Genomic DNA, 23,650 nt, shown 5'->3' with positions numbered 1-23,650 from the left:
GGTTTGAATCATGGCTGTTAATGTTTTGATTCTTTAAGAATTATAATGTTTTTATTTATCTGAGGTAAATACATGCCAGCTCTCCCCAAGGGATTGTCATCTACTCTCCAGCAGCTCTCTCAGTAACTGTCAGATCCAAGAATCCATTTACTTCTTGTCACATCCTATAACCTGAACAGTTACACATTTCTGGTTTTGCTATATTGCTTTACTTCAGTTAAATAAAAATGCTTGTTGTTTTATTTTCCTCATTATTTGGGAAGAGTAATTCACTTGATGATTTTACGAGCCTGAATTCTATGCCTTGGCCAAGGTTGTTCATGTTTAAGAGCCCCCGGTACTCCTGGGTTCAGGTTTTTAACGCAGCTACTCAAAGATGCCTCAAAACTTTTGCCTGGTGCTGGTCCAGTTCTTACATTAGCAAAGAAAATACTTAAAGTGTCCAAACCTGCACTGGCTCAGCTGAACTTGTGCAAACCCATATGAACAGACCCATGGCCAGAGCCTGAAATAGTAATGAGATGCAAATTGTCCCATTTATTGCCTTGAGATTAAAATCCAAACATGATTTGTTGATTTCTACACATTTAATAGGTGACCAAACTGAAAAAAGTGAAGGGATATTTGTAGTGCTATTGTCTCACCGAAGAGATGACAGAGATAACTTATCCTGGTTGCAAGTCAGAAAGACTGGCTTGCAAGCAAAGCCTTCCTGTGAAAGGTTTGACGTGTGTGTGACAGCTGAGGCGCTGAGCTGGATGTGCACCCTGCAGTGTGTACAGGTGAGCGGGTGTCTCACCAAGAGGCTCGCTGAGAGCTGACAAATGGGAAGTCCAGCGTGGGCAAAACAAACAAGTTTTTCTGCTTCCAGCAAACAGCAGACAAGTCAGGATTTCTCTTTGCATTTCAAGGAGCCAAGAAAGTTGTGGGCTTGGTTTAGAATAGTACATATGATTCCCCCAGGCTTCTGCAAATCTGCTTGATTTTCATCAAGCCAGTCAAGCTATTTCTCATTTACACTCTTCTCTTTAATGTAGATGTGTTCCAAACAAACAACTTCAATAGGAACAAATCCCTTGAAAGGCCAGACTGTACTTACCTGGGACTGGAAACATGCCTGTGAATTTGGCGAAAGACACAAACATTCCAGACTGGGAGTTTTGGTGGAGCTTGACCAGCTGTCCAAGAGCTGAGGCGCGTTTTCACAACCCTCTCTGTGTTCACACATGTTAGTAACAACTGACTCAAGGGCAATGCTACCGGCTCCTTTCAACCGCCCCTGCATCTGCTTATTTTTAGGAGTTTTAAGAAACTATGAAAACAGTACTTTAAGGCTTTTTTAGAAATGTCCATGGTAAAGCAGTCAGACTAATTTCCTGGTGTTTAATTTAAGCTGTAAGTTAATATTTAAATGTAGTTAAAATTTATTTTGTGGAATAAAAGAAAATTTACTTAGCTTTACAATGACTATTAAGTCACTTTTTTTTTTAACTTTCTGCACTTAAATACAGCTATTTTAAATATCTGCAGTTCCATTCAATCATTTTCTTCCAAAAAGATTTCTTCTCTTAAGAGACCCAGTGTGGGCAAGTCAAAATATCAGTCTAAAAATATAGCTGGCACCATGAAAGAGTTTTTAAAAGTGGTTAAGTATGCTTAGTTCCGTGTTTGGCTAGGTTCCCCAGCCCTTTCTCCCTGGGTAGTTCAGTATTATTCCAGAGATTACTAACCAAGCATGCCTACAATTTGAGGTTTCCGGCATATCGCTTTCAGACAAAACAAAAGTGAGAGGTGAGTTCTACAGGTAACTTTTAATGCAAGTCTTGAAAACTTGAGAAGATTCTGGTATTTTTCCCTTCCCAACACATGTGATTGCATTTATTTACATATATTTTTACGTTTTGCTATGCATTTATATCAGCCATTGCCAGTTACCCTTTTCATTCTTAAACAATAGCACAAATGGTTTACAATCATGACACCTCACAAAAGCCTCCCTTGCCGTTTATGCAAAATTAAAAAACCCAAGCCTAAATACTTGTTCTTTTCTTTTTTCAATCTTCTAGCAAGTCAGGATTTTCTCCTCATTTATTAATAGCGGTGCCTGGCAGAACACACTGAAGGTGCCAATGCTCATGATTAATCTAGATGGAGTTCAAGTTAGCTGACAGGAGACAGTTTTCTTCGGTTCTTTATTCGGCTTTTACTCATCCCAGGTATCTCCATATTTATTTACTTTAACTGAAGGAAAGAAAAAAAAAGTAGTCACATATGACTTACTTTAACAGCAAAAGTTTATCTTGTACAGTGCCAATAGTACGATGAGATGCATTATCATTTTAAGTGGGGAGTGTCAGTCACAGCACAACAGACATCTAATTAAAGCTGGTTTGAATGCAGAGAAGAGTTTGTTAATAATTATTTTTTAATGAATTAATATTCAGTCAAGAGGCCTACTGTGCCAATTCCTGCTCCGTGGAATTCGTAATTACTTTGAAACAAATGTAATGTGGATGAAACCAAGACAATTGGAGGAAACAGGCAAGGAGTGTTACGATAAATAATGTGGCTACATAATCCAGTTACGTGCACAATTAGATGGATTCAGGATAGTTAAAAACACGTTCAAAGACAAACAAACAAAACTCAGCAATCCTTACTAGGAAACTACTCAGCCATTATTCTTTGGCAGCTTCCTTTAGCATAGGAGTGAGTCAGAGCACAAAAAAACCCCAGAGTGCTGGTCTTAACGGATTTATTCAGAAATATGTCACGCTTAAGCGAACAACGGCCAGAAAGTGAATAGATGCTCCCTTGCAAGTGAGCTAGCTGCAAAGCAGGCTGTGACAGACGCCACCACTGACAGGGTAACGGATGATCTGTCCGTCCCGTAGGAAGGCTGACACCAGTCAGGCACAACTTGACAAATCCACTTGCAGGTTAATTCCTAAGCCCACTGTTTATTATTAATACCTATCTGCAGTAGAACCAGTGGAACAGAGCAGAATGCGTGGTCCTTGTTTCGGGGAGATGTCAGCAAACTTGGCATAACGCACGGACAAACCTCTGTTAAGCTGACTGGTATTGCAGTGAGGCACAATGAGCAGCTCTCTCAAAGTACCGTTTGATTTCCAGTTCTATTACCCGTGGCAGCTAAGCAGGCTGCCCTTGTTCCCTGGAAAACAGTCCAGCCCAGATCACTCTGCCAATGCATGGATTTGTACGGCTATAATGAACAGAGAAGGTTCGAGCAGATGGAAACTAGAGCTGCTTAAGCCTGGTTTAAGCATGGTCTGTTTTCCCTCCTGCAGAAACCACTGTCTCCCATTTGCTAGTCTGGCTCCTACAACACAGGGATATGAGGAGGAACAAAGGGGAATGACTCAGCCATACACCAAGTAACATGTCCAGTGGGGCACGAGAAGCTAAATTAGATCTTAGCCCACAACATCAGCAGAAGCCCTGAACTGTAGATTTAAATGTGCTTCCACTCTTAAAACGTTTCTGAACTTTTGTAATCCTTCCTTACTCTTTTTCCCTGAAAATATGAAGAGATACTCCTAAAAGTTTATTTACGAATCTCATGCACTGCTCAGTGTAGTTCTGTTCTCAAAGTGTAAAAGAAAATAATGAATGCATATTCTCATTTCACAGCCACAAGATTTGCCATGGAATATGACAAGGTTTGCAAAATGCTGCTTTAAGATTTGTGTGTATGGTTTTCAAGTGGCATGTCCAGGCTTTCCATTTGTGGAAAAATATCTTGAAAAAGAAACGTGTAAATCAATGAAGTGTCAGCTGATGTAGCTTAAAAACAATCTGAAACTACAGCTTCAATAGGGTTGTAATATCTCATTTGGCACAGTCACGTGATAAAACAAAAAGGCTTCCATCTTTGAAATAACAGATTTAAATCATTACCTAATAATTTGTATTTCAAGACCATGAAGATTTGCCAAAGAGAGATGATCTGGAGAAAGTAATTCACTGACGCTCTTAAGCAACACAGCTCGAAAGCTTCCTATTACTGCTTCAGAACTTTTTGCATTAATAGACTTTTCTATACTTATTACCACCTGTTATGCCTCATAGGAGACATGAGCTACTCCTGCAAATCCTCTTGCAATGTGATTGGCAAGACTGGACACTGCGCACAAACCCAAACAATTCAAGCTGACTGGTCCAGCAGTGCGTTAAATGGCAAAACGTTCCTCTTGCCAACATCATTTCCACAGATGTCACACTAAATAAAAAACTTCTAGAGCAAGCAATTATGAATTGCTTCCGTGTCTCCTTTTCAAAAAACTGAGTCCAGAAGTTGACTGAATGGCATCTTCAGGATGCTGCGTTCTTATTTTGCTGTGTAAAGTTCTGTTTTTCACTGTGAAAACAAATCTCAATATTGCTGCCAAACAGAGTTTCCTTCTTTTGAGTTTTAATGTAGAAAATGAACCTCTACAAACAATGCCTCTATAGAAATCCTCTAATTCCACATGAAACGACTCATAAAAATAACCTCCCCCCCTTCAAAACCATCAACCACATGCTCTATTGTGAGAGAACAATGCTATCTAGAACATACACCCCCTTCCATAGCTCAAACTCTTATTTTTCTGAGCTCAGAGAATGCTTTGTTGAAAGAGGTTGCTCAATACATTCAATACACCAAAAGTGATGAGATCTTTAGTCTGGCACTGAGCAATGTGGCTGGAGAAGAGGAATTATAATTTGCTATTAGAAGATCAATACTTTTGAAGCAATAATTAATCTGAAATATGAAACTCCAGACCACATCATGAGATACTTGCAAATACTGTAAAAATAGATTGCTTAAAGGGTAAGCAGAATTAACCCATTTTTAACATAACTGCCAATATTTAAATTTACTATGTATTTCCGTAAATCAGTATATTACCTTCCTTAGCTGGTTTTTCCTGTGAAAACTTGCTTGGAGTTTCTGCCTTTGGTGGTAGCATTACGTCATATGTCTCCCTGTGTTTATTCCTTAATTCTTCATAGGTGATGCCTTTTTTTTTACGACCTTCTTCTGGAATTGGAGCAGGTTCTGAAAAAAAAAGACAAACACCAAAATGCTAGAAATGGCGTCACACCAAAACCTGGCTGCAACCTATTTCAGAATGCCAGTTAATTACAGCTCAATCCCAAATGAAAAGGAGCATGACAGCTGCAATCCTAAATGCAACTGGGCATGGTCTTTATGTGGTCTTTAATTAATCCATTCCTTTTATCCTTTTCATTCTGTCAAACTGCTTTGGCAGATTGGCAGTTAATTCTTCTTCATTTTACACAATGGAGATCCCAACAACTATATGTTGTTGAGGGATAAAACAGTGCTGGTCACTTTATGTAAAATTTATTATAATCATACATTTCATATATTTATGATCTCTGAAGAGAAATCTAAGTGAAGCTCAAGGACTTGCATTCAGGCTTTAAATTCTGCTTTCAAAGAATTAGGGCTACATCCATCATATGTCACCTGATCAACATTTTATCCTCTTATCTACATTTATAATGCAAAATCTTGGTTCTGTAATTAAGGTTCTAGCAGCTATTGATTTGTGATGAAGTGTAACTACAACTGACACATTCACATCTGATACTTTTGTACAGCTAAACCTGAGTTGCATGAAAGGGCTTTCTTTGTGAAATAAAACCTTTTCCATGAAGGACTTAAAAATCCGAACTAATTCAACGTATGAAACTCTGTTCTTGACAGTAACTTCCTCCTTTTTGCACCAAAGCCCTGAATTCCGAATTGTGTGTTTCCCCTGCAGTAGCTGAGGAGAGACTTGATACTGGAAGGAGGGGAACAGCTGCACAGAACAGGACTTGAAAACCATTTCAGTGCTCCCTGGGAAAATCAGCTGTTGCCAGACAGAACAATATGCGTTCAGTTCTCAGAAGATTTGTGTTTGTTACATTATGAAAAACAGTTTAATGTCACTGAATTATCGTAGTATACAGTTACAGCCCCACTGCTGGTGACAATGAAATAAGCTCTGACAGGCTGGCAGGCCAGTGGTAAAGACCGTGGTCTATTTAGTGCAGTGAGAGGATGGCACATTCATCTGAATTTCAATCAAAAGGAACTTCAAGCCAGGCTGAGTTTTTTGCAGGTTTAGTTTCACAACAGATTAAACCTTTTAAGTTAATTTATGATCTTTACTTGCAATGAAAGCTACAGAACATGAAAAAAAAAACATATTTAGTTTGCAGTTGGAACACAGAATAATACATATATTTATTTACCTTCTGTCTAAACACAATTCTGGGAACTTCAAGCTATTTCATTCAAAACCACTATATTGTACCACGGATGTTTGCATGGGATGAAAATAGTTTAGTAAGAGAAGGATCTAAGTCAAAGGCAAGAGTCACTGTGCTACAAACTGCTAAATATTAAGACAAAACACACCTTGAACAGTGTAATCAGTAATTCCTGTAGGTGAAGATTCATTCAGGGAGGCACTGAATGGAACAGGTTCATAACTGGAGAGGGCTCTATCTGTTGAACTATAATCATCCGAGTAGCTGGAAGAAAGCGGGAACCCAGCTCTTGGAGAAGATTCAGGAAATGACTGAGAAGGCATGTCTGAAAATTCAGACTTCCGACCAGAACGGCTAGAAAATAATGCAATTAAATATTAAATACAGAAATACTAAAGTTTAAAATGGAACTATAAGAGTAACAGTATACTTTAAATGGTTTAATTTCCAATGTGAATTATCATCTTAAAGTTTGGAGCATTTTTTTTTCTTTACATTGCAAAGATCTATATAATCCCTTTCCCAACACTCTTCCCTTCCTCCCAGAAACTTAAGGCATACCTGAAAATCTCCAGAACAGAAGACAAAAGACAGAAAGCATTTTGCACTTTACAAGACAAAAAAGACAATCCCTTCCCACAGGGAGTCCTCACACATCAGACACAAATACAGGGTGGTACCACGATCTTGAGGAAGAGCTTGCAACTTAAAACCCTTCATCACTAGAAGCTGCAGTAATTGATCAATACCAAGCAGCAGAAAAAAAGGACAATGAAGAGCTATCTTGGGGAAATTAAATTCTGAAGGTTTATTGAGTAGCTGACTTCAGCAGAAATAACAATGAATTTTCTCTTAAGAGAGAAAGGTAAGATCACATAAAGAATATTCTGGAAACTGAGGCCTGACATTCTAAAGCATTTGCTACATACTCAGAATGGCCCTGCAAACCACTATATGACACATCTCTTTATCAAGAATGCCACCACCTGGTGCCACTAGAATGTCTCTAGAATATTTATTACTTTTTTACTTGAAATTTCTGCTTAGCTATACTTTTAGTTTCATCTGAAAAACATTTGCAATTAGTCTTTGTTTTACTCTCACAAAAAACATACAGACCTAAACCATCTTGTTGCCTCAATTATGTTTTTAAAGTGTATGTAAACACAGCTTTAAAGAACTATCTAATCTTTTAGCTCCCTACCTATTTTTACCTGCAAATCAGAATTACCAAAATACATTAACTAGTAGACATATAATGACCATGAAAATGTAATGATTTCCATTGCTGGCTTAAGAGAGGAGCATCTATGGATAATAATGCAATTTGAATTAATTTAATCATTCCACCAAGAAAAAAAAAAATTATAATTTATCACTTAGGAAATAAAATTTTACAGATACAAAAGAATGGTCCATTAAAGGTTGAAGGGACTTATTGGTGCCACAGATGATGGCATTCAAACAGGTTCTCAGCTTGAGTAAACACGGTTAATGACCACGACAATTTCTTACTAGAAACCAGAGGAGGGGGGTGAAGGGACAAGTCCAGCTCCAGTTCAGCTGAATTTATACAGTAGATGTATAAAGTGGTAATTCCTAAGATTATGTTTGATGCCATAAAAACCAAACTTTTCAGAATAAAGGTAAATCTTGTAGACAAATCTGTCATAAATCTGTATTTATAAAGTAATTAAGAATTTAAACAAGTCCTTTACGAACATTTAACAAATCTTAGCACATATGTAGCAGGACTCCTACTCACTATCCAAATGCTCTTCTCCCGGTTTTGAGTCAAGGGTTTAAGTGAGATATTCCGAAAGTACTTTGCAATTAAAAACCACTTGAGGCAAGAAAACATGTTGGAACAAAACAGGAAATAGTTTTAAGAACTTGATGAGTTTCTCATATGTACCTCATAATGCTGTTGCAGATGTAAAGGATTTAAACAAACAGCAGTAAGTTTGACCACCATGCTTCTTCCTGCACTGATATTGTTTACTAAGCTCTTTCCTTTGATAAACACTGAAATCATTTCCACCCTCTTCCTACTTCAATCAAACTAAACTATGGGAAAAACTTCCAGAATGTAACACTATTTTATTTCAGTTAACTCAGTTTACTTCTAAACTAAGGAGGCAACTTCTTCTGTCACACTACCGTAAGTAAATTCCACAGGAAAACAACATCTGAATTTACAAGTAAAATGTTTCTTTTTGTACTCCTCAAAGTGATCAGCTGTATCTAATGAGCTCAACATGCATGTTTAGACCAACTGCTACAGATATGGCTTCTTGAAAGTGGTAGATTTGGGGAAATAGGGGTAAGAGAGAAGGTACAGCGGGCTGCAAATGTAGTCTTGATCTGTTAGTGTTTAAAATGTCCTATTCAAGAACAAGTTTCAAATTTAAAAGATAATTAAATTCTTACTTATGTGAACTATGTCTCTGAGCTTGTCGTAGAACATCTCCTATTGGGGAATCCTTCAGTTTCTTAAATTTCTCACTACAGATTGGCAAGTAGGATATCTTTCCAGCCAGGTATCCACACATTCCAGCAACTTTTTTAAAAGAAAAAAAAGATGGTTTTATATGCTATATCATAACATTCATTACAGTTATAAAATAATAATTTCAAATAAACTATACAGTACCTCGAATTAAAGAAAGAAAACCCAAACAGTTTAGATCTAAACCAAAACCATGCAGTAACCATCTCTCTCTGGTTCTTTTGCAGATAAAGGGCACTAAAAACAAATGCAACAACTGAACAGAGACATAGAGCAATGATTTACACATGGCATGAGCATCAGATGATTTCAGCTAGTACTTGATGAATGACAAGTGACAAAAAAAGAAGATAATTGCAATCAGTTTTTCCCAAGATCCAGAAATAACAAGTAACTATCAAATATGACAAAACAGTCAGGAATAAACAAAGGTAGTAAATTTAATCCATCAGAATAGTCAGGATCTTGAAAAGGCAAGCTACTGAATTAGCTGAACCCTTGCAATCACTAGGCAAATGCTTTCAATTTTTCATCTGCTAGACAGGATATAAGAAGAAAAAATCATGATAGTTCCTTCTGGGCTTAAAACCGATTATTTCCATCAACTGATTATTTCCATCAACCGGCTCCTTCAGGTTTAAGAGTGGGTCAAATAGAGTATGAAGGACCATGAAGGAGTCAATGGCAATTAAGAGAAGTTTTGTCTGTTGACTTTGTAGGAGGACTAGATCCTTCTTTCATATGCAATGAGTATTTTCTAAATACAAAGACTAAAGACTCTCAACCATCTTTAAGCTGGGAAAGAGTCAATTACTGGGAATCAATACAAAAGGGTATTTTACCCAATCCTGCTGTACTGGTACCAAAATTGCGATCCCTGTTCCAGTGTCTATATTTTCAAAAGGAGGTTAAAAATCCTTGCCCAAAGGAAAAGAGAACAGCCACAACTACAAGTGAAGTTTACAAATGAGAAATGTAAGGGTGTCACTGTTTAGCAGGTAAAACAAAACAAAACAACACTGGAAGACATCTCAAATGCCACAACTATGCACAAAGGGAAGAATTACAAGCCCCTAAAAGGAAAAACAGTCCAACAAGAATTTAAACTAAATATTTAGTAAAATAAAGCTAAGCAGCATAAATTGCAAAGAGAAAGTATCATTTTCTTGAGGCTTTCCAGTCACAAAAAGTGGAAGCATCTCTCTGGAAGATGTTTTACCCAAAGTAATTATTGGCTGAAGTATTTGGTTTATCTTACTACAGAACTAACAGCCAGATGACCCACATTTTCAAAGTTAGCACATTAAGTGAGATACTGTTGCTCTCTGCTGCTTCTGTATTCTGTAAGCCCTTAGAGAAGCTGATCAGAGATCAATAGAAGATGCCAGGTCCAGCTGACGGCTAATGTGAAGGTGAACACATGGATCCTGCCCTTCTTTGCCAATGAGGGACGAAGGACCAATAGCTCTACGTTATGCTGAAGGGGATGCTGCCAATGTGGTGCATCAGTCACAACTAACTAGAAGTTCCATTAAATTGTCAGACTGCTTAGAAGACTACTGAAGAAAGTAATGAGTCATTTCTATAGGGAGAACATCCTGGAATCTGAAAACCCCTACCTAGAAAATGAAACACCTCTCAACTTCCAGATAAAACCAAGAGGGACAATGCAGGGAAAGATGCAAGACAGAGACTGAAAAATCCTGACTCAGCTATGCTGGTTAGATATAAAAAAACAATTACTGTAATCAGAGTAAGAATCTCTTACTCTTCAGAGTAAGAATCTAATAACCAGAAGTGACACAGACCGTTATTGTAATCAATAGATGCAGCAGCAACATGCTCAGAGCAGGGACACCAGAAAAGCAAGAACTGTCTCAACTGCATTACTGTTGTTTAACATCAGGTAGCTATGAGTCAGCAGCAGTGCCTGGAACTGCATCTGCTCTTCTGTCAGAACTCATGGAGAAAAAAAACCACAACAACAACAAACCAAACTACAACTGCATTGGTTCCTTTAATCAGATTTCACTGCAGGAGGAATGTGCAGTTAAATTAGGAGACATCATTTGGAATGTAAACTATGTCCCTGGCAATAGTTTTCAGGAAGATCCTGTAGACAGTAGTTGCATCCGACCTAAACAATATGAGGATGAAATGAAACCTGCTTAACTCAGGCCTTTTACCCTCCAGCTACATCCTAGAAAAATCCCCGTATTTAAAATGCACATAAATCACAAGAAGTTACCCGCTGAAAAACGACCAAAACGCAGACCTTACGGAAAATATTGTAGGATAAAATGAAAGTCTATATACCTACCAATGTACATCAAAAAGGAAAAGCAAGAAGTATTTTGGCTTATATAACCTTAACATCAAGAATAATTGGTCTGGTCCAGCTGCTCCTTATTTTTTCCCTTGATTTCAAAACTTAGTTCTATTAAACAGGAGGAACACGGCCCTTAACTAGAAATCTCTAAGAGCTATCAGGGAAATAGAATTCTATTATTTAGTAGAAATGTTTGTTACAACATTGTTTGGTGTTCAAAGAAAGCAAGTAGAATTTAGCATAAACAAATGGCAGCCCTAGTCTCTCCCATTCATTTATCTGCTTAAACAACACTTCCTTCACCACAAATCATGGGCTTTACCCTCTTCCCACTGAAGTAAACTGCACAAGTAACTGCCTGTATCTGGGCAGATTGGCAAGATGGCAACTTCCTGTTTTACTGTCATGGATTACATTGAAAAGGTTAATTTGTTAATTCATTTTTGATTACATTTAATCCAAAATCATTCACATTAAATTGCTCTTTTCCTACAATTGTACATACATAATGTCCAGGAAAAAAGGCACTAAAATAGCCTGAATGGGACAAGTGAGATGCATGAATAAAGGCCTTCAAATTAGGAAGGGAGGGGTGGGTATACTCTGGCAAAGTAATTTAAAGCAAGCTTGTACAATATCTATTTACAATGTTTTAATCTTAAACTCATACTTGTCAAGCACATTTCAAATCTTACAATTTTATGGAAAGCCTGTAAACAAAACTTGTCTGAAAACTGCTGCACAAATTCAAAGATGGTGAACAAATGAAATGCTCTACCTCTGACACTGGATGGGTTCTTGCAGTGTGAGATGTTGTAGTCAAGAAACAGAGCTAAAACATTGCAGACACAGAATTAACTGCAAGAAGGTGGAACTTATTTATCAGATATATCAGATCATTTACTCCTATCATCGGGCACAGCAGCATCAGCATAAGCATTGAGTCTACCATTCCGTAAGTGCCAGATTCCCCATGTGGGATGAGGTAATCCTGGTTATATGTACAAATTGGGGGATGAGAGGCTGGAAAGCAGCCCCATGGAAAGAGATCTGGTGGTTTGGGTTGATGGCAAGTTGAACATGAGTCAACAGTGTGCCCTGGCAGCCAAGATGCCAACCATGTCCTGGGTGCATCAAGCACAGCATTGCCAGCCGGGCGAGAGAGGTGATTGTCCTACTCTGCTCCGCACTTGTGCAGCCTCACCTGGAGCACTGTGTGCAGTTCTGGGAACCTCAATACAAGAAGGACATCAAACTACTGGAGCGTGTTCAGAGAAGGGTGACCAAATTGGTGAAAGGTCTCAAGGGCAAGAATCTCACAGGCAAGAAGAACAGCTGAGGTCACTTGGCTTGTTCAGGTTGGAGAAGAGAAGGCTGAGGGGTGACCCCATCGCAGTCTACAACTTCCTCAAGGGAGGCAGAGGAACTGCTGATCTCCTCCCTCTGGTAACCAGTGGCAGGACACAAGAAAATGGAATGAAGCTGTGTCAGGGGAGGTTTGGATTGGACAAAAGAAAGGGGTTCTTTCACTGAGAGGGTGCTCGGTCACTGGAACAGGCTCCCCAGGGAAGTGGTGATGGCACCAAATCTCTCAGAGTTCAAGAAGCATCTGGACGATGCTCTTAGTCATATGGTTTAGTTTTAGGCTTTCCCACGAAGAGAGGTAGTTGGACTCGACAATCCTTATGGGTCCTTTCCAAGCTGAGATACTCGATGATTCTTTAGAGTGGAGTCACAGTGAATCAGCCAGCTGGTCTCATGGGAATTACATCTGTGCAACAGACTCCAGAATCGAAGGCACAAATACAAGCTGAATTTATATGTAGCTTTTACTTACATGCAACTTTTGTAAAAGAGCCAAATCTTGAGCTATCTCGTAAAACACCTGAAAATAAGGATCAAAATAATTAGTAATAAGATAAGAAACTGAAAAACATTAACTGTAGTTATGTTTGTAGGTTAGTTTGTAGTTATGTTCATAGGTAGCACTTTACTCTTTTAGACTTAATGTTGAAGAATAATCAAGAAAACCTAACATCTGAATTCCCCCCAAATTATAAATACCTAAGAACTACTTCTTTAATATCACACACAGTATTACTACACACTATAGAACATTTTGTTTCATAATCACTGAGATACTGAGTTTGCCAAACAACATAAAATGAACATGAATTTGATTTTACTTTAAAGTTTTGCTCCTTCTTTAGTTTCAAGAACTGCAAGTCGTAGTTAGAGTCTGAACTTCTTTTCATTACAAGTAGGTTAGACATTATCTTGTTATAGTAACTTTATTAGCAGCAGAAATATATTTCATCTGAGCAAATCCAAATTAACCCAAAGCATGTTTACACTTTACCTCTTCTTATTAAGAAACTAGTAGCAAGCATGCTCACTGCAGCCAAAGGAAAAGCTGTGAAGAAGAAGAAAAGCTACTTAAAACATGATTTTCAATATTTTCAACTACATTTAACAAATATGCAGTAACAGTTGCTAGGCCTTACTAAGAATACAACCATATATATAATTAACAAACTGTATATGAATTATAAAACATTCGCAGTTCCAGATTGTAAGTTCCACTACAAATTATGCAGTAGTGGTTAATGAGTCATCCTGTCTTCATTAGGCTTCATGCTTCCTAAAACACAAAAGCCAGTGCCGGACGGGATAAAGCTGTAAGGACAAGATCACAGGTCTAGCTACAACCGCAACAGCATCAAGATGCAGAACTTTAAACCAGAGAAGCAACACAGTTATCCAGGATGAAAGGCAGTTACATAGAAGCCAGTACCTCTAAAAATCATTGATAACCAAAAGTCTTGATTTTGTTTTAATGTAAGAACTTTGGAAAAAGTCTAACTCTAATAGACATATAAACTACATTGATTAAAATTAGGTAAATTAAGTTCTATTCACCAGCACATTAAAGAACAGGGCAGCATTTTCTGTAGCTTATGGATCAAACTATACAACTCAGGGTAGGGTCAGGAATGCAGAGAAGACAATAAACATGGGAGAGCATTACTACCCATCACAATCAGTTTTTATCATATTGAAAGACATCATGTGGCAAGAAGCATTTGAAGATGGCAAGAAACAAAAGGAATGCTTATTTCAAGCAATGATAATTATGATATTGGGAAGATTAACTTTTAAACTATTTGTAAAGACCACAATGCCCATACGAGATACGGTGACACTGAATTAACGAGCATGACAGAAGACTAAAGTTCACTGCAGTAAAGATTTACATATGCCATAGTGAAATCACATTTTAAGCAAGTCTGAAAATGTAGATATTACAAAAAGTCTCAATGTCTTTACCTAGTGGAGAAATTTTTTCAATGGCACTACATGTTTATAGTGTTTTGATGCACATGATCTGTTCATTAAGTTCATATTTGAAGATAAATTATATTTTTAGAATGTTAACAGCACAGTATTAAAACATACTTCGTAAACTAACAGTTTATTCCTTCACAAATTCTGACAGATCTGAAGTAGATTAGAAGTCCAACCAGCATTTTAGGGTAAAATATGACTGGGTGTCACCTTCAAGAAAAAGTACAGGCTCCTTGGTTCACAAGCAAGATTATAGTAATACTTCATAGAGAGTAACATCTTCCAATCTATTGAAGTTTAAAACCCTGATGCTTTTAGAGATTCTAGACCTAGATTTTCCAAAATTTAGACTTCCGGATTTTCTTAGGTGTAGAATGGCGGTGCAGAATTCAAGCTAAATAAATTGTAAGAGGAAAACCAAAACACACACACACACACACAAACCCCCCTAAACCAACCAACCAAAAAACACCACAAAAAACCAAGGGAGGGTGTTTGAAAACAAAAGAACTTTTTACAGAGGACTTCAGTCTACCCTTCCAGGTTTGAAGTTATTTATGGACCCAACACACATATAACAGACATCAAAAGCAGGTCACATACTTCTGGGGAAACAGCTGCTAGTATGTGAGCATATATATGGCCTAAAATGGTAACTGGAAATTAAGAGAGTAATAGGTAAGTGAAAATTCGGTTCACACTTAAAAATTAATATAAATAATTTTTCAAGTGTAGAAAAAAACCAAACCAAAACAAAAGCAGCTTAATAAATCAGAAAAGATAAATACTTTTCACTGCTATGGGAAAAAAGTACTTTTTCTGCTTCAGGAACAAAACAAATCCTAGGAAGCAAAATGGAAAGCAGATACATCAACAGCACATAATTAAGGATGTGAATGTAATGTACCCTAGTCAAAAAGCTTTTATGTGAAAAAGTCATATTGATCTAGTTTGATTTTGTTAGCGAGATTAAAATTGCAAAGCAAAAACTGTAGATTGTAATGTGAATTTTACAGTATTAGAATTTATCTTATATGGTAATGTGATTAAAAAAACCACAATACCAGTAAAGCACCTATTAAACTGAATTATACAATAACTAGCAAGCATTTCTGAAGTAGAAGCTGTCAGTAGAAACTACAGCAAAACAGAGAGGGTTTGTAAGAACTGGCAAAAATTTAGTACAGCTTGAAACTTGAATAAACAAACTGAAATTACACAAATTTATAGTAAGATCTGTGAATAACAAGAGCTGATACAATAAGAAGTGAGAATATCAGGGCAGTCACACAGGCAGCCCACACCTCTTGCAAAGAGCCATTCAAATAATATGTATTTAATACAGGCAAAACAACAATCTAGGTACGTGCAACGCAGAACAATGAAACAAAGACAGGAGACCTAGAAAACAGCAACAGGCCTTAGGCCATTCTGCTGAAATAACAGGACCCCTGAAAAAAAATTCTTCCCGTTACTGTTGTAGCTCCCTGAAGTGAAATCAGTCAAGAAACTAATAAGGGACTTCTCAACCATACCTTTGAGATTTTTCTTCAGTCTCTGCATGAAGATCAACGGGGCAGCAAGTTACGTGGCAAACCAAAAACTCAGAACACACAACTCCCTCCCCTCTTCCAGGAGAGAGACTGTCAATAAGCCATAACCAATTGCCACCTTATTACTCATGAACCTGACTCTTTTCACTTATAAAAATACCAGGAAAATGGCTAGATTTTAGCAAATAAGCTGAAGTTTTCCAGGGATTTGAAAAAAAAGTGGAAGAGGAAAATGTCAAAGTAATGGAGAAACATAAAGCAGACTTTGAATTGTTAATTCAAAACCACAATGCCATAGAAATGGCCCCTGAAAGTACTGGCTGCCAGGAGAAATCAGAGTCCCAGTGTGCTAAATTTAGCAAATCAGCTGCTAAATTCTTCGTCTGTCCTGGTTTCTGCTAAGCCACCTATCAGCATCAGCAGGCATCTACTAGTGTGTGACCAAACAGTGGGTCACAATCTCATCAGAAGGCTTGGTCAAATCTCTTGACCAGGTCCATGAAAAACAGATATGTCTGGAACCTTTGGATTACAGAAACAAGAAGTAATGCAATCAGTTCTCAATGTTTCATGAAAAAAAAAAAAACAATATGACCTTGATATTTCAAATAAAACGAGACACAAAGTACTCTGTGAAAACAATGCAGATTTATTATTCCTTTATACTAGCTGCAGTACAGAAATCATTACTGACTGAAGAATCATGCCTAAGAACCTTAGCATTTATTTACAGGGGAAAAAGCCCGAAAGTCTGGCCATTCACAGACACACAAATTTTCTCCAAAAATTGGGATGAGCGACTACTTATACGTTGTTCTCTTCACAGACCTCCAGCAAATGAAAAGTAGTGCTTCTAAACTAAACTACCTTATTCTTTTCTTCTAAAGACAACAACAATTGAAAATAAAAATAGAGAACTAACAAAAAGGATATTCAGATACAGAAATAAATGAAACTTCATTAGTTATATCTATTTTCAGACTTCTAATAAGCACATTAATTTAAAATGTGAAGGGATCTTGTTATAAAGCATAAACCTTACAAAACATGCTGCACCTTTTACAAAATTCCTGTCCTGCAAACTTTTAACAAATGTAAATCCTACATGGATCAACATTTACATACCATTTTAGACCACGTGAAGCTTGTTAATGAACTGTTGTGATATAATGACCTGGGCCTTCCTTCCTTAATGCCTCAGATAACAAAATCTAAGGGTGGAAGAAAAGCAAACCAAGTTTACCAGTAAACTGAACTTACCTCTATAGCGGGCACTCTCTTCAGCACATTCCTTGAGGAGCCTTCTTTCCTCCTCTGTTGGCACATAAGGCTTAGGTACTTCCCTCTTTCATTAGGGAAATAAAATAGATAAGAATAAGCAAAAGAAAGCTCAAGGGGGGATTTTTCAAGTAAAAACTTTGTCTAACTTTCAAACATTGCAGTGTCTCCATTTTCACACAGCTATACTTAAGGAACTGGTGCACTTTGTCTATTAATGTCACATGAAACATAAAAAATGCAATGCTTCTACAAATCACATGAGAGAGCTGAAAGTATTTTGAGCAGGATCAAATCCTAACTCAGCTCACTCCTTTTCCTTCAGAAAAACCTGCTTTGCTTCTTGCAACCAGCCTTCCAGACTGAGGAGTTCATACAGCTGGTTAAATCCCTTTCAAAAATACTTGCCAGGGTTTTAACTGCACACTGCGGGTTGTGTGCACACCCCCAGTGAGGGCTGGCCAGCTGCTGTGCCAACAGCCCAGGAGCTGCTCCCAGAGGTGCCCTGAGAGGCCTGTGACCGGGCACCTTGCCCGACCGCCGGCCGGGGGAAGGGCAGATGCGCGAAGGCCACCTGTACCGGGCAGCACACCTGCACAGACGCCCTCCCTCAGGAACGGCCATCGGCGAGGCCACCGGCAAGGCCTCCAAGGCGCCGTCCCCGCAACCCCGCTCCTGGCAAGGCCGGGCAAAGGGCTGACAGGAATCCCTCTGCCCGGGCCCCCATCCTGCCGCCTCACCCCCAGCAGAAACAACTCCAAGCCCCGCTAGGCTGCCGCGGTTTCTCACGGGCAGCTCCGCGGAGCGAACACCGGTACCTCGGCCGAGTCGCCGAGCTCCCCGCCGCCGGGACCCTGCCCGGCCTCCATGGCGGGGCGGGCAGAGCAGCGCGAACAGCCGCTGACCCGGAAGTCAACACGACGTTGTTCGCCCCGCTGGCTCCGTGCGCATGCGTGGAAGCGGCAGCGGGCGGGACCGAGCGGCCCCGTTAAGAGGCGTGGGGCGCCGGTGCTCCTCTCTGGGGCCTGGGCAGCAGACGGGTTTTGACTCCGCCATCCGCGCTCCGCGGCCTTCCCCTGGGCTGAAACCCGGCGGAGAGGCCCCGCGAGTGGGCCTCGGGGTAGGTCCTGGGGGCCGCGGTGCTGCTAAAACGCCGCCGCTGCGGGTGAACTTGGGGCTGCGGCCAGAGGCCGGTGTGCGCTTGTTTGTGTTCAGCGGCGGCGTTTCCTCGCTGGGAAGGTCGAATGAGGGCGGTGGAAGGAGCCAGAATTAACAGCTGGGGCTCAGAGCGTTCGTTTCAGTCGAGAATGCTTCCGTCCTGTGCTTTATCTTGTTTCCTGCCCGCTGACGCGTTGGGAAGCAGGCGCTGCCTCAGCTGCGGTGGGTCCCTGCCCAGGTGACCCATCCGTGCCTGGTGTGTGTCACACAGCGTTGGGACCTGCCACGGGACCTCCGCGCTTTGTGACGGCCTTTGGATAAATGTTAACAAAAACCTTTCATGGGTCCATGCCCAGCTTGAACAATAGGTATGTGTGTTAACTGGTTTCTACAGATACGTGGCCAGAAGTGACTGAGAAGAAAGGATCCCTGATATCTGTAAAAGAGTTCGAGTTAGGACCAAGCAAGGACCAGGCGAGCAATTGCCTGAACTTGAAAGTGGTAGATGTTTGCTGGCTGGGATTGTAACGAAGTGGGAGATGACAAGTCTGCATGCGTGGCTCCAGCTAATGCTGTTGAAATGGCAGCATTAGTGGATCCTTGCAGTCTGTCAGAAATAGGGAAAAGCTGAGGAAAAAACATAAATATGTTTCTGGTAGTGCAGTGTAGGCTGTGGGATACTGTTGTAAACATTCAGTGCTGTGGCTTGAATTTACCATATTCTGATCTGCCTCTACTTGCCTGGAATGCACCACTCCCATTCAGCCTTTCCTGCAGCAAGCCATTGTCTGTTCACCCTGGAATTCAAGTGAAGAGGCTTAAATTGCTGCTGGCTGTACAAAAAAAGGCCCTGCCTGAAGATAGGAGAGGGAAGGGTTTAAAGGTGTCTGAAATTAGTAGGAAATGTGGATGTGGAATGTCTGAAATTAGGAGAGAATGTGACTATAAAGTGAACACTGTGGGCACTCAAAAGATACAGGAGTAGTGTGTACAGTAGTAGGTTGGGCTACTTGAAGTGCCTGGCTGCACCAAGAAAGCTGTAGAGAAGATGAGTTTTTAAGTACTGGATTCTTGAAATAAGATGGGAGGATAGGACCGGAAACTATGTATTGCAAAGTTCTTAATTCATAGTGCTCATCATTAAATAGAAAAATTATTTATTTCCATGAGATGGCTCTACCTGATAATGTAGATTACTTCCAACTTTCATTTCTGCCAGTCACCTGAGCCCACCCTAATGAAGTTCTGCCCAATACATGGACATGAATTATACACATTATTAATCAGAGAGCAAAAGATTTTGGCCTTGTTGGCTCACAGTAGTTTTATTTGTGGGGCTATAGCACACTTAAGTGTGGCAAATGCATTTGACCCCCACCTCCAGCCAGCAGTTTATTTCATGCTTCTTCCTGCCTGTCTTTCAACATATTCTAGGTGGAGTACTACAACGGTTTATTAAAATCTGCGTTTTTGTAGGGTAGGATGTGTTTATGGGCTATATCATCTCTAAAGGTGGAGTTTCAATGGGGAGGAAATGAGTATCAGTCTCCTTCATTGAAGAAAATAAAGACTCTGACTTGTTGTTTTGCCTCTCTGTGGTAAAATTTATAGTTATCCATTCAGTTTCCTCACTTTGCTATCTCTAAGTCCCTCTGACTTCCAATGGAGAAAAAAAATGAAGTAATGCAGCAAACCAGTGAGTTTACCGTCTTTCAGAAAGCTCACCTAATGCAATCTGCTTCTGAAATACTTAGAGGCACTTAAAAGCTTCACCTGGCTACATATATCTGTTTTTTTTTTTTTTTGCTTAGAACTGCAGTTCTAAGTCTACATTCATTAGAGATGGCAGAGCATATCCACATCCTTGGTGCTTTGTTCTCTGTCCTCAAATCTTTCTTTGAAGTTCACCCATAGAAAGAAATCTTAACAGGGACACCCTTTTTGACATATGGTCTACCTCTACCACTTCCTTCATACTCATACCATCTTTCTTGCAACTATTGAGAACTTCAGTTTAAAATTGGTGGCCATACAGTCAAGTCCTTGTGATGCATTACATGAAGTCATGTGCTCAGGCAAGGTGTAAGGCTGGCTTTTTAACCACTTTCTATAAATCTGATCTCTTGAATGTTATTTTTCCTACCTTCTCCTTTGACAGGTGCCATTACCCAATTTGGTATTTCTGTTGAAAATCTGTGCACTAGAGTAGTCCTTTAGAGATGACAAAGTAACATTATTTCCCAGGTTGTTCTGAGCTGTTTGTTTTAATGACATGTGCAGTGACTTGTATGTTTTAGCAACTGTTTTCTAATTGCTGTTTTGTGCCTGTTTTTAAATGTGTATAATCTACAAAACGTGTAATTTGTAAAGATAAATAGCATAAAGTTAGGTATTTTTGCACTGCTTCAGGAGTAAAAAAAAAAAAAAATAGATGCATTACAACTCATCCATTACTGTAAACTTTAATTTTTATTACTTCCATTCCTCACTCCTGGATGACACTGAGATTTAAAATACTGTAATGCTGAAATTTGATATTTAACCTTCAGAAATTTGAAACAATTTCTTTTGAAGAAGATGCCTCAGAGAAGGAAAAATGAAAACTTAAGGAAAAAAAGGTTCTCTTAAAGTGAAATCATTACTTATGTAACAAGAAGTTGGTAGATGTGAATATTGGATGGTTTCTAATCACAGTACTTTGCAAAACAAAGTCACTGGTGAATATTCAGAACTCTTGAAGCTGGAGCTCAAGAATTCATAGCGTGAGTTGTGAGACTGTCAAGTGATTTAAGAGCTTCTCTTCTGGACAAATTCTTCTTCATCCCCTTGTTTAACAGCTAGTGACAGGTTTTATACAGATCCACTGCAAAACAGAGTTGGCTTTAGTTTTGCAATATCAGATAAGACATAACTGAAACAAGTAAACGTGTGAAAGAGTTGGAGTATATGCTGATCTGGTAAGGAAAGTTGCCAAAACAAGTATTGGAAGTTTATGTGCTTGAGTACATAGCTGGAATGGTGATTTTTTTTTTTTTTTTTTTTTCTTTTTTCTTTGGCTGCTGTTTTTTGCCTGGTGCTGTGCACAATAGAGTAAAACACAACAGCCGAGAGCTTCTGACTCTTCAGTGGTTGCCAAGAGTTAACTGGACTGTATTTGGAAAAAAATCACTCTATCTCTATCCCTAATGAAGAAATAACAGTGTTTCATACAAAAAAAAAAAAAAAAAAAAAAAAAAGAGCATTGCTATTACTATTGCAGCTGGTGGCAAACGATCAGTTATTTGCCTGAAGCATTATGGCACATCAGCAAGAAACAAGAGTAGGTGTCTTTGTGGAGCTGATACTCAAAGCCTCAATTAGTAAGGACTTTACCCACATTGATAATAATTGCTACTACTAACAACTGGTACTGTAACATACTTTGAGAAGTATTTTACATGTTAAGAAATCCTTAGGGCTATTTGGTAAAGCAGGCAGGTACCAGTCAGGAGAATCTGGGTTCTGAAAGTGGTATAATTGTGCATCTTGTAAAGTTCAGGTGCTCAGGGTTAAATACTAATGGTCTGATTTTTCATTGGCAGTGGTGTTCAGCCGCTCTTGTTTCAGTTGCTTGGATGTGTGCACATTTATTTGGAAGACCAGGCTGAGCTCCTAACTTGCTTCTGATTTTCAAGTTATCCCAAGTTTTGACATACTTTGCTTCAACCAATTGTCTGAAATATGCAGAACACCAGTAGCAATGAATCCTGTTTTTCTTGTTAGGTGTTCTATTACTCAACATTTAGGCTGTGGTATAGTTGTTAAAATAGAGTTAAAAACAATATCTAATTCAATTGACAAAAATCTTAAGTCTACAGGAGAGAGTTAACCTGAAATATTATTCTCAGCTACCAGTATATTATTCTTATTTTTCCACTCCTGCTTTCCACTTCCTTGGTTTTTGCAAGTTGATGTACACTATCTGTCTCAAGAGTGTGCAGCACATGAGTAGTTGGGCACCTTTTACTACAAATAAACCAGAATTGTACGAAATGTGTAACAACTTGGAGCTCCTCATAACAGAGACTGGCAACTGTTGTGCTGGTGCATTTGTTGTTTGTAAAAAAAGCATACTTTTTACTCAGTTCTGGTTTTGTTGGATATACTTATTATAGTGCAGTTCCTGCAAGACAGGCTTATATTTGACAGTGGAAAAATGGTGACTTCAGTATTCTTTCTAACACTGTTTTTTGCAGATCTGAAGTTAAAAATTTTATCATGCTTGTCTTTTTTTTTCCAAGCCTGGAAGTTTTGAGGCACTCCAACAGAAAATATAGTTACTTTCTAATCTCTTAATATTGGTACTGTTTCTCTTTTTATTGCCATTGGCTCCCCTATCTTTGCATTGTTCAGAAATACATTATTCCATTCAGCCACCAGACTTGTTCTGTTGGTGGAATCCTGGCCAGTCCCAATATCAGGCGAATCTTTTGAGCCTGTTGTTGTGAATTACCTCATTACCTTGCCTTTCCGTCTCTGTCGCTTGCATTACCACAGACCTCCCGAATTGCTGCCACTGAGAAGGACGTGAAACCAAAGTTAAGTTCCGCTGGCGAAAGCAGCCCCAGTGTTTTACTTGCTGTGCCTCCCCGGGAGCCAGGCTGCTGCTGCGGGGTAGAACAACGCGAGTAATTTCTGGCAAAAAGGCGGTATCCGCGCGTTTGTGCAGCTGGCCGAGACACAAGTATTTGCCCTTGTTCCCTTGGGGACGGCCGTTCTGTTCCACCCGGTGCCCGGGGCGAAGGGCGCTGCGAGGAGCGTCCTCACGGCAGCCGGCACGGCCCAGAGCCTGCGGGGCCTCATCTCTTCGCTAGCGCGGACCCTTCCTCGGTGTTCCCCAGCCACGCAGCTGTACCCCGGAGGGCCATTCTGTTCTCGGCTACCTGGGCGGTACGGGCCTCGGTAATTGTTTTTAGGACAGCGATGTGTCCTGCTCTCATCGATGGCGCGGAGGCTTCCTTGGGCTGCAGGCGGCTGTTCCTGCCTGTCCCGTTGGCGGCTCTCGCTGCCCTCCCGCTAGGGGCATCCGCCGCCCCCAGGACTGCCCCTCTGGCCGGGGCGGTCCCTGCCGCGCACAGGCTGCTCGGGCGGGAGTTTGTCCGCGGTCCCTCACCCGCCGGGGAGGCTCGGGTGGGGGAAACAGCGCCT

General features: G+C 39.7%; 2 protein-coding genes across 5 annotated transcripts in view; one reads left to right on the top strand and one right to left on the bottom strand.

Annotated features, from left to right (window-relative positions):
* Positions 1-1,792: 1,792 nt before the first annotated feature.
* Positions 1,793-18,315, bottom strand: OCIAD1 (OCIA domain containing 1). Its single transcript, XM_065060869.1, has 8 exons — positions 18,124-18,315; positions 17,288-17,372; positions 13,489-13,542; positions 12,967-13,014; positions 8,722-8,851; positions 6,440-6,645; positions 4,916-5,065; positions 1,793-2,241 (listed from the first exon to the last, which is right to left on the bottom strand). The coding sequence occupies exons 1-8, from the start codon at positions 18,172-18,174 to the stop codon at positions 2,204-2,206; spliced, it is 762 nt and encodes a 253-aa protein (XP_064916941.1). The 5' UTR covers positions 18,175-18,315; the 3' UTR covers positions 1,793-2,203.
* Positions 18,278-23,650, top strand: part of FRYL (FRY like transcription coactivator) — a 169,832-nt gene continuing 164,459 nt past the window's right edge. For 2 of the 4 annotated variants that reach the window (XM_065060857.1, XM_065060854.1), the window contains exon 1: positions 18,278-18,425. The gene's annotated coding sequence lies outside the window, so the exon portion shown is untranslated. Of the gene's footprint in view, positions 18,832-23,650 lie in introns of all 4 variants that reach the window. The other 2 variants (XM_065060858.1, XM_065060855.1) reach the window with 2 other exon arrangements.

The sequence above is a fragment of the Columba livia genome, chromosome 4 (genome assembly GCF_036013475.1).
Source record: "Columba livia isolate bColLiv1 breed racing homer chromosome 4, bColLiv1.pat.W.v2, whole genome shotgun sequence".
In the NCBI taxonomy this organism is placed as follows: Eukaryota; Metazoa; Chordata; class Aves; order Columbiformes; family Columbidae; genus Columba; species Columba livia.
Note: the sequence above shows the minus strand (reverse complement) of the source record. Positions and strands in the feature narration are given on the sequence as shown.